This window comes from Apostichopus japonicus, chromosome 12, assembly GCF_037975245.1.
Source record: "Apostichopus japonicus isolate 1M-3 chromosome 12, ASM3797524v1, whole genome shotgun sequence".
NCBI classification, from domain to species: domain Eukaryota; kingdom Metazoa; phylum Echinodermata; class Holothuroidea; order Aspidochirotida; family Stichopodidae; genus Apostichopus; species Apostichopus japonicus.
Window position 1 is genome coordinate 9,355,304 of NC_092572.1, and position 14,902 is coordinate 9,370,205.

At 38.6% G+C, this 14,902-nt stretch overlaps 2 protein-coding genes across 2 annotated transcripts in view; one reads left to right on the top strand and one right to left on the bottom strand.

Moving 5' to 3' along the window:
• Positions 1-9,389, top strand: part of LOC139977311 (transient-receptor-potential-like protein) — a 35,043-nt gene extending 25,654 nt beyond the window's left edge. The window contains exons 11-16 of the mRNA XM_071986598.1: positions 598-1,145; positions 1,829-2,024; positions 3,949-4,161; positions 4,780-4,863; positions 5,716-5,837; positions 6,711-9,389. Coding sequence (XP_071842699.1) covers positions 598-1,145; positions 1,829-2,024; positions 3,949-4,161; positions 4,780-4,863; positions 5,716-5,837; positions 6,711-7,080 — 1,533 coding nt within the window. The 3' untranslated portion in view covers positions 7,081-9,389. The remainder of the gene's footprint in view (positions 1-597; positions 1,146-1,828; positions 2,025-3,948; positions 4,162-4,779; positions 4,864-5,715; positions 5,838-6,710) is intronic.
• On the bottom strand, positions 8,556-12,829 carry LOC139977312 (uncharacterized). Its single transcript, XM_071986599.1, has 2 exons — positions 12,394-12,829; positions 8,556-10,973 (listed from the first exon to the last, which is right to left on the bottom strand). The coding sequence occupies exon 2, from the start codon at positions 10,958-10,960 to the stop codon at positions 9,668-9,670; it is 1,293 nt and encodes a 430-aa protein (XP_071842700.1). The 5' UTR covers positions 10,961-10,973; positions 12,394-12,829; the 3' UTR covers positions 8,556-9,667.
• Between the last annotated feature and the right edge of the window lie 2,073 nt (positions 12,830-14,902).

The window sequence follows — 14,902 nt, forward strand, 5'->3', positions numbered from 1 at the left end:
GAAGCATTTACAGAAGCAAACTGAACAATTTTCTATATTCATCATAAATATGTTACCCAATTCTGGGTACGCATGTCTCCAACCTAAGTTGGGGTTTTGGCGAGAAAACAAGTACCTTTAAGTTGCATTTTGCCCCAAAGTGATGGATTGGTTCAAGTTGTCTGCATTTTATCTTCTTTTGAGGATGGGGGGCGGGGGGGGGGGGGGTTAAACATTACCTAAATTTCTTTTGGATACATATACGTACCTAGCTCATTGTTGAGTAAAATATTACAACGTTTTTAGAGGGTATAGATATTTGGACTCAGCAGAACATTATCATTGTTATAAAAGAACCTTAAATTGCCACAATTAACTCATTACTGAATGATGTAACATATTTGAAGGTGGCAGTTATTTCGGGAATAATACTGAAGCTTAAAAAAATGATTTCTGGTAAAAAAAATCATGTTAAAACCGGTTAAAAAAAAACTGGTATAGAAAATGTTTACTGGGGGTGGACGGACGAACGAACGGACGTGATAGAGTGATGAGTGATGGATATAGTGAGTCAATAATATTGTTAAAGTCCTTTTTTCTTTTCGTTTCATGGCCCAGTTTTCAGTTGAATGTCAAGAAATTCAATATGACACAATACCAACTACCACTGCAACTAGGCCTACCGCAAATTTTCCGAATCCACGTATCAACTATACAGGCTTAAACGATTCTGAGATCATCGAAGGTATGGTAAACGACTTGTTTCAAACAGCTTACTTGGAGTTAGACAATGCTGCCGCCTCCATCAGCGACACGTTAAGAGAATTATTAGACAACAAGGAAGAGACTACTAATATGAATTTCCACTGGATCTTTCTCCTTTCGCGTTCCATAATGTCACTCGTCGTGGTGTTTTCGTTTACGAGAATTCAGCCTTTTTTCATCACCGTCGATATGGTTGGTCCTCTATCGATTTCCTTTACGAGTATGTTCACCACTACTGGTCAATTTCTTTCCGTGGTGATTGCTGTCCTCTCCGGCTTCGCGTCAGGTCTGACTTTCATATATCATGACACTTATCATCAGAATGACGTCAACGGTCAAAGTTCATGTACCGCTTCCGGTGGAAGAGGAGGCAGTTGCAGCGATACCAATTATTATGAAAAGTAAGTGACGAAAACCTATGTTATACTCTTAAAAAATTGTCAAGTTGTCAAGTGGCATGTGGCGTTGGACTTGGGGTGGGGGTGGGGTTGGGGATGACGGAGGCCTTAGGGGTCGAGGCTGGGGCATGGAGAGGGTGAGGAAGGGGATTGTGGGGGTAAGGAAAGAGTGAGCATCTGACAAGCATACATGCCCAATAATGATTTTTTTTTTTAAAGGAACCAAATTTAACTTTCCAAACTTTATTATGTCTTTTCCAGTTTCCTTCCTTTTTATTCTCCATTTTTTTTTTCATCTGAGCAGCTGTTCTGTAAAATAAAAGTGATAACATTAGGTAACTTGGGTCAATGTTTTCCCAACTGAAAATTGTCACGTGCTTGATATGTAATGGACTTTGGAATCACGCCATAATGTTGCCATGACAATTAGTTGTTATACATAATAGTAGTGCATTTGTACTGTGCTGGCAGGTAATGGTACAAATACGATCACTTGGTTAAGGTCTGTACTTGTGCTTTATGCATCACGAGGAGGAGATACCTAACTGTTTCGAACTTCCTACCGCCCCCCCCCTGTCCCCCTTTCTTTCTTCTCTATTGAGTCCTCCCCACCTCAGTCCAACCCCTCCTCTCCCCATATTCATTTACATTTCTAATTACAATGGATTGCTTTGTTTCCTTATCAGCCTTCCACAATCTATGCTTACCTTGTACTGGTCTCTGTTTGGACTGATACCAGCTAAGTCCGTCAAAATGGACAGCATCCCGCGTGTTCTAGAATCTATGGGAGAGCTTCTCTACGCCTCTTTCTACGTGTTCACTGTACTTGTGCTTCTCAATGCACTTATTGCCGTAATGAGTAACGTGTACAACGTTGTAGAGGTGAGTTTCACGTTTCCCTATGGTTGCATGTTAACGGTTATATAGCGGCCAGTCGCCATGGCTCATCTTTCATACCCGATCGCTTTTCATCTAAACATGGAGAATATATCCATCGTTCCTATATTGTACGCTGCTAAGTATTACCATTTGCCTTGTCATTCTTCTCGCTAATCAGTGATTGTTGTTGCAGAGTTTGATGTTGTTATGTGCAGTATAGTAGTTGTATAGTTCATATTGTAGTTCTAGTTGTTGTTGAAATATCCATATTGTTGTTGTTGTTGCTGTTGTAGTTGCAACTACAACATGTTGCTGTTGTAGTTGTTGATGTTGTCGTTGTTGCTGTATCCTTACTACTGTTGCATTGTCATTGATATCGTTGTTGTATTCTTGTATTTGTCGTTGTTGCTGTATCCTTACTACTGTTGCATTGTCATTGATATCGTTGTTGTCGTCTTGTATTTGTCGTTGCTGTTGTATCCTTACTACTGTTGCATTGTTATTGATATCATTGTTGTATTCTTGTATTTGTCGTTGCTGTTGTATCCTTACTGTTGCATTGTTATTGATATCATTGTTGTATTCTTGTATTTGTCGTTGCTGTTGTATCCTTACTGTTGCATTGTCATTGATACCGTTGTTGTATTCTTGTATTTGTCGTTGCTGTTGTATCCTTACTACTGTTGCATTGTCATTGATATCGTTGTTGTATTCTTGTATTTGTCGTTGCTGTTGTATCCTTACTACTGTTGCATTGTCATTGATATCGTTGTTGTATTCTTGTATTTGTCGTTGTTGTAGGTTTACTTCTGTCGCCTTTTCATTTATATCGTTGTTGTCGTCTTGTATTTGTCGTTGTTGTTGTATCCTTACTGTTGAATTGTTATTGATATTGTTGTTGTATTATTGTATTTGTTGTAGTATTGGTTTTTATGGCATATGTATAGATGTTCTTATCGTTGTCACCGTGCTTGTTATGTATAGCTCTAACTGCTGTCCTCGCGTAAGTATTTGTTGGTTTTCGTTGTTGTTGTAGGTGTTGTTACTGTTGTAAGAGTTGTACCTGTTCAGGTTGTTGATGTGTTTTAGTTGTTGCTGTTACTGTTATCATTGATGTTGTTCTGTTATCGTCTATCTTTGTTATTATAACTTTCGCTATTTTAATAACGTTAGAGTTTCTTTCTATTGTCGTTGTCGTTGTTGTTGCTGTTGCTGTTACTGTTGAAGTAGTTAATGTAATCATGGATGTTGTTTATCGTCCATTTTGTTTTGTTATTGCAGGTTTTGCTGTTGTTACCATGTTAGAGTTGTTACAATTGTGCTCTTGTTGGTGTTGCTTTGGAGTAGTTAATGTTATCATGGGATGTTATTATCGTCCATTTTGTTTTGTTATCGGAGGCTTTGCTGTTGTTGAAGTTGTTAAAGTTGTGGGCAGTTATAATTGTGTTATTATAATTTTATTGTAACTGTTGTTGATATGCTGTTATTTTTTTGTTGTAGTATTAGTAACTGATATAATTAATGACGGTATTATCTCTCTCTCTTTGTTGTTATATTGTTCTTACAATTTGTTATTGTTGCTGCTGCTACTAGTGATGATGTAATTGTGGTGGATATATTATCAGTGTTTTGTTTGTGATCCTTGGCGTCAGTTTCGTTTGTTATAATTATCAATGATGTACTCTTCTTTTCTCGATGTAGTTTCTCGTCGTCCTCTAATGATAATGTTCGCATATATGAAATGAGTGACTCAAATTTACCAGTTTAGGGAATAGTTGTCTTCTGCAAAGATTCTATACAACTGGATCGATTTAGATGTAGCTTTTTTGGTTACCTTTGTAATTGTTCATTGTTTTCTTTTACAATTATTAGGACGGTCGAGTCGTCAACAACTTATTATTTCTGACATAATTTCTCATTCCTTTAGGAAAATGCTGACACAGAATGGAAATTCCATCGTACCTATTTGTGGATGAGTTTTTTGGATGAGACTTTCACTGTACCGCCACCATTTAACCTCCTCCCAAATTGTGCATCGACCATCAAAAATACCTTCCGACGAATCAAGCGATGCTATTGTTGTCTGTTTAGCCGTAAACGGAGTGACGAAAACAACGTGACGTCACACCGAGATGAAATCGTAAGTCTGATGTTACAATTGAGATTCCCGTTAAATGGAGATATACGCTATTCCAACAGCCGGACATATGCACGAACGAACTAACCCCCCCCCCTCCCCGGGGTGGATCACATGAGTAGGTGGTTTTTGATGCCATAACAGCAAACGTTCTTACTAAAATTTGTTTGCTGTACTCTGCCTTTTTATTTTCCATTTATTATTCCCTTTTTGAATTAATGAGCAAAAACCATGTAAGAAAAATATATGAGCAACACATTTTCAATTGAATTGCCGTGATGCTATCATTCACTGTTGCCAGATGCATTCATATAAGAAACAACCAAATATATTTTCAAAAAAAGATCATATCTTAGCCATACAAAATACTATGAGAATGAGGTTTTCCCTTTAATGCATCATATACTCTGCATTCTTTATTAAATATTGCTTTTCCAAATATTAAGTTGTGTTACGCCAAATATTTGAAAATAATTCACCTTTAAAGTTTAAATTTTCTCAACAATATAGTGTCAAATATTTTGTTATATTTTATGAAAATTATTCTTTTTTATATACGAATTTTCTATCATTTTGATTTATGTTTTTTTTTTAATCTTTTTTTTAAAATATTTCTTACAGTCAATGGATAGTATCGATGACCCATTTCCAGACAACCAAACTGGTCCAAGTCATTACAACAGAGTAGATGAACGTACCTACAGGGTAAATTAGCCTAAATTACTTATTCTTGCCAAGTACAATGCCGCACCCATATGTCTTCATGAATCCCGACCAATTCCCGCCTATCGACCTATCTATATCGAATTCCTACCGTGCACCGGCGTGCATCAGGTGTGCACCTGGTGTCCATCGGGCTTGCACCGGGCGTGCACCGGGCGTGCATCGGGCTTGCACCGGGCGTGCATCGGGCGTGCACACCGGGATTACAATGATGGTGCGGGGTGGTCAAATTCTGAACTTCCCCCGACTGACTTACTGGATATGAGCTGAACCTATCTCCAAGGGCCATAAAGATGGTCAAATGTAGCATTCTGGGGCCAACGAAGGATGGTCAAATGTTGCATTCTGGGAAATATATAGACTATAAATGTTGTAGCTATAAACGCAATAAATACTAGTGATTTTGTGTACATGCGTGTGCGCGAGTGTGTGTGTGTGTGGTTGATAAGCAGTGGTCTATTTTTTTCTCGTTGGAATGTAAGAAAACTCCTCCGACAGGACCATTTCTCCCGGTCATGTTCAATTTAACATAGCATAGACTTGTAGTAATTAACTCATGGTAACTAATCAATTACTTAAGTGCCTCACTGTTTAGTTTTCTGCGCTGATCAAAAAATAGCCTAATTGAGACCAGCATGTTTTAATTTTATTTTTGATTTGATTTGGTTTGATTTATTTTGTTTTTTTCACGTGCAAATATACAAGGTGAAAGGAAGTCTTCTATAAACCTTAATAATGTAGAAGACTCCCTGAAGAAAGAAAAGAGAAGAAAAAATTAAAGATCAAATTAAACGTTTCATGTTCATCTTTTATCTCCTCTCTTCATCTTCTCAGCGAGTGACGTCTACTTTGGTAGAAAGATACATCGCAGAACGAACATCACACGAGAGGAAACTAGAAGGTGACATTACTGTCGCAGATATGAGGAATCTCAAAAATGACGTCATTGGGCTGAGGTATATATACGTTCCTAGTACATTGTATATTCATACACAAGAGATGTCATCATACGTGATATACGTATTGTTTTCCCCTCTATTTTTGGTGTTTTTGTTTTGCAAACAGATTTACCTTACAGACCTCAAATGAGGGGGAGGCAGCGGGATAGGGGAGAGGGAGGGGGAAGGGGTTATAGTCATGGGGCGGGTAAGTGATGGACTAGTGAAAATATGGGACAAAGAATAGAGTAAGCTCAATTTCATAGCGTATACTGAAGGAAAAAATTAAGGGTGCAAAAAGTTGGCAGGTGACATATATATTCTAGGGGCCGATGTGACTTTTTTTTTCAAACGGCCTTCAAGACGCATGGCTCTCAATGCAGGGTCTCATATGCTATTACTATCATTAAATTATTATTAATTATTATTAATTAATTATCAATAATTTTTCCATTCGTGTATACCACCGGTTTTCTTACTATCCCTCCCTCCCTCCTCACATCCCAACCCCTACCCTTCTTCCTTTAGTATTTCCTTCTCTTCTGCTCAGGATGAATCATCATGACGTCATCACGGCTTTTGGTTCAGTTTATCTCCATATAAATGATATTTCCAGCCTTTTGTCGCGTTCATGGATGATCTGAATCGATGTATTGTGACGATTTCTCATCCGATTTGCATATATGAATTGAAAGAACTCATAATAGATCTTCAAACCTTTTTGATATTGAAAACGGTTTTTTCTATGGTCAAAAACTGTGGGAATTTGCCCCAAAATATTTTCTTTCCTTCAAAATGCCCAAAATATCTAGATCTTGCTGCTCTGCTATTCGTGACTCCCAAGAAATCTTCCAAAAATATTTTTTTATTTCCTTTTCTTCTCTTTACTAGGTACAATCTCTTTAAGGAAGTATGGTGCATCAACGAGAAACTACAAACCGGACACACCGAATCAGATCATATCAACACAGAGATGACTACCGTACAAGATGTGTTCAACGCTTTGGCTACGAATAAGGAAGACTTTCACAACTTTGAAACCAGTGTACGGAAGTGGCTAAAGAACATGGTGGAAAGATTGAGGAATTTACCCGACATAGATCAAATGGCGGCTATATTGAGAAGTGGTGGTGGCGGACAATCCATCCGTCGACCGATCGCAAGTAGCGTCGACGAAATGGTCAATTATTACGAAACACTGAAGAGACACAAAACCCGACGAAAGAGAACGAATCAGCTCTTGAAAGAATTAATGGAGTAGCATTGACGTCATTTCGTCCAGACCACCCCACCCCACCCCCGTCCTCGGCACCTTACCCTTACCCTTAATTTGCGACTTACGAGGTGACCTGAGACAGATCTGGGACAGGCTTGTCCATTTTGATTGAAACGTTGATCCCTATGTTATGCTTTCGATATTGTAAATAAGTGTAAGAAATGATTAGGTTATCCTTCACTTTATCGTCGTCATATACATATCACGGTAGGGGATTTGATTTTACTTTTAAACAGAGCATCAGATTTTACGATATGACTTATTTTGTAGGATGAATGAATCACTGTATGTTATTATAATTGGGCTCATGTTCACATAATTAATATTGTCAACCTATACAGTGTGTTATATTACAACCATGTATCGATATACTGATATTAGTACGGCTTTTAAATTTCGAAACAAATTACACTTTTAGCATCAGAGGCTCATGAATTAAAATGCGTGATAGGACTATACACAGTCTAGCACACATGCTGAAGTAATAAATTAACGGGAACGCTTAAAAGGGATAACTTTTAGACATAGGTATAGTTTTGATAAGATTAAGTGCAAGAAAGTAAAAAGAAAAGTTGGAAAATAATTTTAAAAAAAATGAGAGTTGGTATAAAGTTTCTATAGCTGTTCCCATCTTCATCATGTTCATCATTAAAATATTTTATTATTCTAGAATGCTCCTTTAAGACTCAATTGATGCTGACGTCAGTTTCTCATTGCAAAATGTTAGGCTATTTATTGTTAACCCATTGTTTGATATATTCCTACTAATTCAACGAAAAGAAACTCTTTTGAGTTTCGTCTGAACAGCAGATTACAATTGGATGAAATCCAACACACTTTGTCTTTGACCACCTGTAATACACTTAATTTATACTTATTGTACAGTACTTGAGCCTATCATTTACGCTTTGACTCAAGGGCGTAGGAACCGGGTGGCTGGGGGCGCCAGCCCCCCCCCCCAGTGAAAAATGTGGAGGGGCGGAAGTATCATTCCGCCCCCCCCCCCCCCCCGCTTCGCAAGTCAGAAAACCCCTTTTTTATTTCCAAATGAGAAAAAAATATCATTTGCAGCACCAAATTGCATCTAAGGCCAGGTGAAAATACAAAATTAAGTTTACAAAATGGATTGGGTGTTGAAGTGTGCTATGTTGCACCAAATTGCATCTGAGGCCACCTGGAAATGCAAAAATTTCCAAAGGGGAGGGGGACATCCCCTCCCCTTAGACCCCTCCTCCAGGCCGGCCATCAGTCTTCAGCCCCCCCCCCCCCCCACTCAAAAGTACCTTCCTACGCCACTGCTTTGACTTATACGTTGCATCTGTAGAGCTGATTTAATGGTCGATGTGTTAGACTATGTAGTCCAGCCACTTTCACTGATGAACCACATATTTTGAAAGGGTCACTTCTCAACGAAAAATAGTAATAATTAAAGAAGTAAAAGTGGTTTAGAAATACAATGCTGGATTTGCCAGCAGTGTTTATTAACTTTCTAAACAACATATTAAAATTAATTCTGGGACTAAAGTCGTCCTTTAATTTAAATCATGTATGCGACTTCAGTTACATTGTACAATTAAATCAAAACAAGAAGATAAAAGAAAAAGAATACTTTTTTTGGTATTGAGTCAATAGATAATAACATAGAATATAATACAAATGACTTGACATCAACTGGACTGGATAACAGGTAATTAAGATACCTTCGAGGTAATCATCTTGCAATTAGCTAACTTGAGATATATCCCGGCCTCATAAGATTTTTGTCTTTAGTTTTAACATATATTGATATCCTTCAAATACTTTTCTGAAATGTAATCAACGTCCATGTGTTTGTTTCATTTTCAACTAATGCACTTACAGCCGAAATTTCTTCATCTGTTTATAGCTCCATGATATAATTAAACATCAGATATGCAGGACTCTTATTTTACGGTTTAAGAATTCACAATTGGGAGGAGGTGATTAAAAAATAGGTCCTTGACCAGACTGATACCATGGCCCCTCCACTCCCCCAAAAAATACGACAATTTCGGATTCTTTTCAGATCCCTGATAGTGCTTGTAGAGCATAAAATAAGACACCTATAGAACGAGGAATAGTGACTGAAATGTCTTTGGAAATAATCTCAGAATCCCGGTGGTGTCCAACTACTATAAGGCCTATATACGTTTTTGTAACCTCACATCGTCATTTAACTGAAAGGTAATAATAGATACCATTTGTACAATACTATGTATTTCATGTAGTTCATTTGAAAGATAGAAAATAAAATTAGTGCTTATAAACAAAATAAAGTTGTATCGAGTTTAAAAGAAGAGTGCGGAGTGTGTTTATTACTCAAAATATAAGTGAAAACAATTATCAAACCAACACTGTCAAACTGCCGACGGATAAAACAAATCCCTTGGCAACACCTTACCCCCCCCCCCTCCCCCCTCCCCCCTCCCACATCACTCTTCCAACTCCTTCCCATGAGAGGCTGTTCTCCATACAAAAAAGGAGGGACTTCAGCTACGTTCAAAATGCCAAACACAAAGAGAGTATTTTCTTCCCCATACCCTCAAATCGGATACTAATCGATAATTTGATCAATGTTCACTAATCTATCTTTGTTATTCTCTGTCAATGAATTCGCTAGGCTTTTAAATCTTGGGTCTTCTACCGTCCTCTGATTGCAATCTAACCGGCACTTCTCCAATAATTTTCTCTTCATTTCTTCGACCCCTGCTGACCTGCTTCCGGTCTCTTTTTCACGTTCGCGGGTTTTCAAAAGCAGGTGTGTCGGAAGACTACGAACTAGTTTGCGTAGCACTTTCTCATCACATTCACCGTCACTTGAATCAGTAATGCTCTCAGTACTCGTTGCCAAGTGACCTGCAGTTTTCCCGCCATAACTTAGACTTCCGTTTCGACGTTCAAACATTCGACTCCATTGATCGACACTACCACGTGGTGAAATTGTAGGCTTTGACTGGGATCTCTGTCGACGTATGCTGGACGGACTACTTAGCAAGTCTTCACGTGACCTTTGACTTTTGAGCATGCGTAGATCGTTTACGTCAACCGATCGTCTGGCCGACATATGACGTCGATAAATCGCCGGACTCAATAGAGCCTGAGTAGTGGTGATAGACGTTTGGGGACTGACAGACGGTGATTGGATCACTCCATCGTTCGATGCCGCGGGTAAACGTGGTGAAGAAACTTTGCTGTTACCATGGTGATCCCCGCTAAAATTTCTCCTCCTTGCTGTTTCCGGCGTCGGAGGAAGGTGTACCTTTTCCGTTTTCTTCTCCGATGCGTTTTCAGCTGTTGAAGATCTTGCGAATAAACCCATTGCGCGAACTTTAATAACCGGTAGTTTCCATTGACTTGTTTCAGACCCGTGTCTTTGTAAAGAACTACCTTCTAGATTATCTCTCCCTGACGAATTAGTTCGCTGTTCCTTAAAATCTTCAGAGTCGTGGACATCAGTAGACTCTTCTCCGTCGTTTGATATTTCTTCAGGAATAGGACTTGTAGGCGGTGGATTCAATCCACCCCTCGGGCTTTTTGTCAGTTCATTAAGCTCATCCTTAGCATCTGTCACTCCTATGACGTCATCTAGAAGAGGTGGTAAATCTTCGAGATATTTCGGTCTTTCCGATGCCTTGACGAACCTAAGATCATTATTGTGATCAAAAACTTGTTTAATAAAAAATTCTCTCTGGCTCCATTCTAAAGTACCTAGGCGTTTCTTCTTCTCCCTGTCAAGGTGGTCAAGAACTCCATTTAGGCGGCGCTGTTCAGCGGGATTCACTGACGTAAGAGTGCCACCAACGTTGGCATCTTTCAATCGAGGATTATCTCTCCCAATGTGTGTCATGGTTGGTTTACCACTGCAATATAAGAACAGAAACGTCGTGATTTATACACTGATGATGTCATATTATGCATGTCCATGTTTAACATCAAAATAGGGGTGCACATAATTTAAGATTAACTCTGAAGCGGTAAGTCACAATTAATCTACCTCCGTATGCCCCCATTCGCCTACGCCCTCTCCCCACTCACTCACTCAGTCACACATAGCTTTGTTTGGTAGGCAATACCAGATAATAGAAAGTTGGTATGAAATAATATTGCCAGGGAGTGTTCACAGCAAAATCTGATCATTGTGGGTCCACTGGTCACTAATGCAGAGATATATAATGGGTATATACCTCAGTAACGTTTTTCAACCAAGATGTCTCGTCTGGTCACTATAGATTGACAAACGAGTGTTTGCATAACCCGTTGAGTATCTCTTTAAACATCTGAAAAGACTATTCATCAATTTACCATGGATAGGTAGCACGTGGGTGTATGAATAGTACATCTTGTATCCTTGGAGTAATTTGCTTAAACGAATTTCAAAAGAGTAAAATAAACTCTTAGATGTGAGCCACTACAGGCTTTAAGTAGCATCAAGAGGTACCAGCCTTCTTTAGAAATAAAGGGAAATTTACGTCTTCTTCTTAGAGACACTCTAAAGAGACCCAAGGTCGATTCGTCAATTAAAACTAAGCAACATTATAATCCATCCCATCGTCCGCAGGTGCCCTTCCCATTTCCACCCCCTACCATATATATATATATATATATATATATATATATATATATATATATATATATATATATATATATATATATATATATATATATATATATATATATATATATATATATATATGCATGCAGTACACTCGTCTATCCAAGTCTGAAAGGTAGGCCACTTACCCGGGACGTAGCTACAGGGGTGGGTGGGTCTCGCCCCACCCCAATAATTGGATTGAATATTTAATATTAAAAAAAACGACAGTTGGAAAATTTGATATATGCAACAACTTTTAAAATAATTTATGCTGATCGCATTCTTGACAGGATTATTCCGAATTCTGCAGGAATCAATAATATGATGCTAATTCTAATATTTTTAGTTTTAGGCTTACATTATTACAAAATTCGAACTAATAATTGACCGTAATCTTGTTTCTAACTCCTTTTACAACACATCATACTAACTTTAATCTAGTCTGAACTTGGCATAATAGTACCCGGTATTAGCGTACTTATAAGGTACAACTGAGAATTGACAACCCACTCGTGGTTTGCTGCTTAAAGTTTCGAACTTACGGTACTGTACAACTGTTACGAATCCACCCAGTTGGAAAATTATGATTCTATTTAGAATAATATAATTCTACACCCCACCCCCTCGTCACCCTCCCCCCCCCCATTCCCCTCATCACAAGACCCTGGCAGCGTCCCTGCACTTACCTGAGTACCACAGTTAAGCCCCATTCGGTTTCTATTTCCGAATCAGCTTTGCCACCTCATATTTATACGTCTCTTGCAAATGTGTGTCTTTCCTCAAGTATACAATTGTCTCCTCAAAGCTTTCACAGTTCACGTACAACTTTTCAACTGCCGTAAGTCTATGAAATATCTCTCATTACTCCAAATCAATTATCAAGTATATTCGAAAAGTTAATATCTCCCAATTCACAGGGATAACACACTATTTGTTGAGTCTCCTCGTGTAGTGTCTCGACGTTTTATTTTATGATCATGCACAGTAACATAACAGAAAGTGATATAGGCCTATATTCCAACAAGGTGTGTGCAAAGTTCCGTTAATACGTTTGTATACTATTTACCTTGAACTGATCTCTATACAACACCCGCTCTCTGCTTATGTTTTATTCATCTTACGATATCTACAAGACAGAAGTCTTTTAGGGGACTTACAGCCAGTGAATAAAGGCATTCCGACGAAATCTTACCGTGAGAGATCAATATCTGAAGAGGACTTGGATCACAAAGCAGTTTACACAAATAATCAATAACGCCTGCTTCCATGTAACTAACAACCTAATTGATTTTTCTTTTAGCTTTGATTATAGCAGCGAGCCACTTTCCCATAATTCCCTTTGATCTAGAAATGAATAACAGAGCCTGTTTGCAGCGGAGCGTAACATCTTTCACAACACTGTATTGTTAACTGGCATACATGCGTCATAGAGGAGTATAACATTTGCCTGGGAAACTTTCGTACCTACGTGTTTTCCCTTGGTACTTGAACGGTGCAGTTTATGTTCCCTTTCTGAGGGACACGTGATACACATTTGACGGCACAGTCACAGTCTTGATGTAAGGCAGGGGTGGGCAACCTTTTTGAATGAATGGGCCAGATGTAAAGGGTGAAAATTGACTGGGCCGCACCTAACCAACGACCTGCTGTTGATTTCAAACCTTTGATTCCGAGGACTTTCAAGCAATAGGTGTGTGTGATCTGTATTCACGAAAACATAATGCCAATACAGTACAGCTTATAATTAATGGGGATAGTAGGCCTACCTGACAGCATCATTAGTGCCGATAAATTCTAAGCAGCTAGCTCGTTTTTTGTGATGATGTAAAATATATTGACTTTTTTTCTTTTTCTTAAGACATCTCACGGGCCGCAAAAAAATCACTGGCGGGCCGCATGTGGACCGCAGCCGTTAGTTGCCCACCCCTGATGTAAGGGAATGGGGGTGAGAGCGGATTACTAGTCAAGTAGTTTGGTTATCTTTCTCTGGTTCTATAGCTATGGTGATTTATCTTAAAAAAAAGTATCTACCTTAGAAATGGAACGGTTCAGTTACGAATTGAAGCGAATTGAAAAACGTGATACTTAACAATGGCACAAAATCATAGCTCCGTGACCGAAGTCTCTATCAATTAAGGCACATGGTTCGCCATGTTTGGGAGGTTTCCAGGGATCTTCCTTAGATTTTTCAAGAATTTCTTTTCTTGAACATTGACTGTAGATTTAGTGTCCGGGTACCGTATATAGATTTCAATGAAAGCACACATCACTTCTCCCCCCCCCCCCCTCCCATTCCATCAAACCCGCCCCAGCAAATTCCTACCCCAACCAATCCCATCAGTCCCTCGCCATCCCAGGTTAACATTTCCAAAATATTAAAAACAATATTAGACATAGTTGCACAGAAATATTAAATGCGTATAAAAAAGCTGTAATATATGTGATTTGTGCTAAAGAATCATTTTAATTCGTATCTTTATTCTAACCATTTATGATGATTGATAGCTTCAGTATTGTTAAGAAGATTATTGAGGGGTTAGTGCTAAAACCCCTGTCTTTATGGAAGGAGGGTGAGGATTGCAGTGTCCGCATGTCATTTACATTCCATTGCCTTCGATTATGTGTAGATTTGATTCAACGACGAGGAAACAGTCGTCGTCTGTGAAAAGAAGAAAACTGTATTTTGAAGAAATGACAAGTCGGCTTGAAATATTTCAGTGATCTACCTTAAACTGCCACTGTTCTAATTTTCACAAACTGTAAGGGTTCTTTACAGGCAACGCGATATTAAAGAAGAAGAAGATGAAGATTGTTTAAAAGAATTATGTTTAATTTATATTACTTGCGAGGCAGGTGCGCAAATGTTGCACCCGTTCCTACTCCCGGAAACAACAACTTAACGTCCCCATTCGACGGACGTATTTCTACTTATGGTCGAGTTCTAGGATACTGATGGTGAAAACACAACACCGTCCTCTATTAACATCAATGCAATGCAGTGCAGCCATATGAGACGATTTGTTTTATTTTCGAAACTTACTTGAAAGAAAGAACCTTCCAAATTGAATTTCACTGACGAAAAGTATCAAATCTGTATACATTTTTCGCTCAAGCCAGTGCACAGATGTAAATTTGAATCATAAAATCTGTGGCTTCTGCTGGTGCTTTTGAACCGTTAACTTTACACGGTTGTAG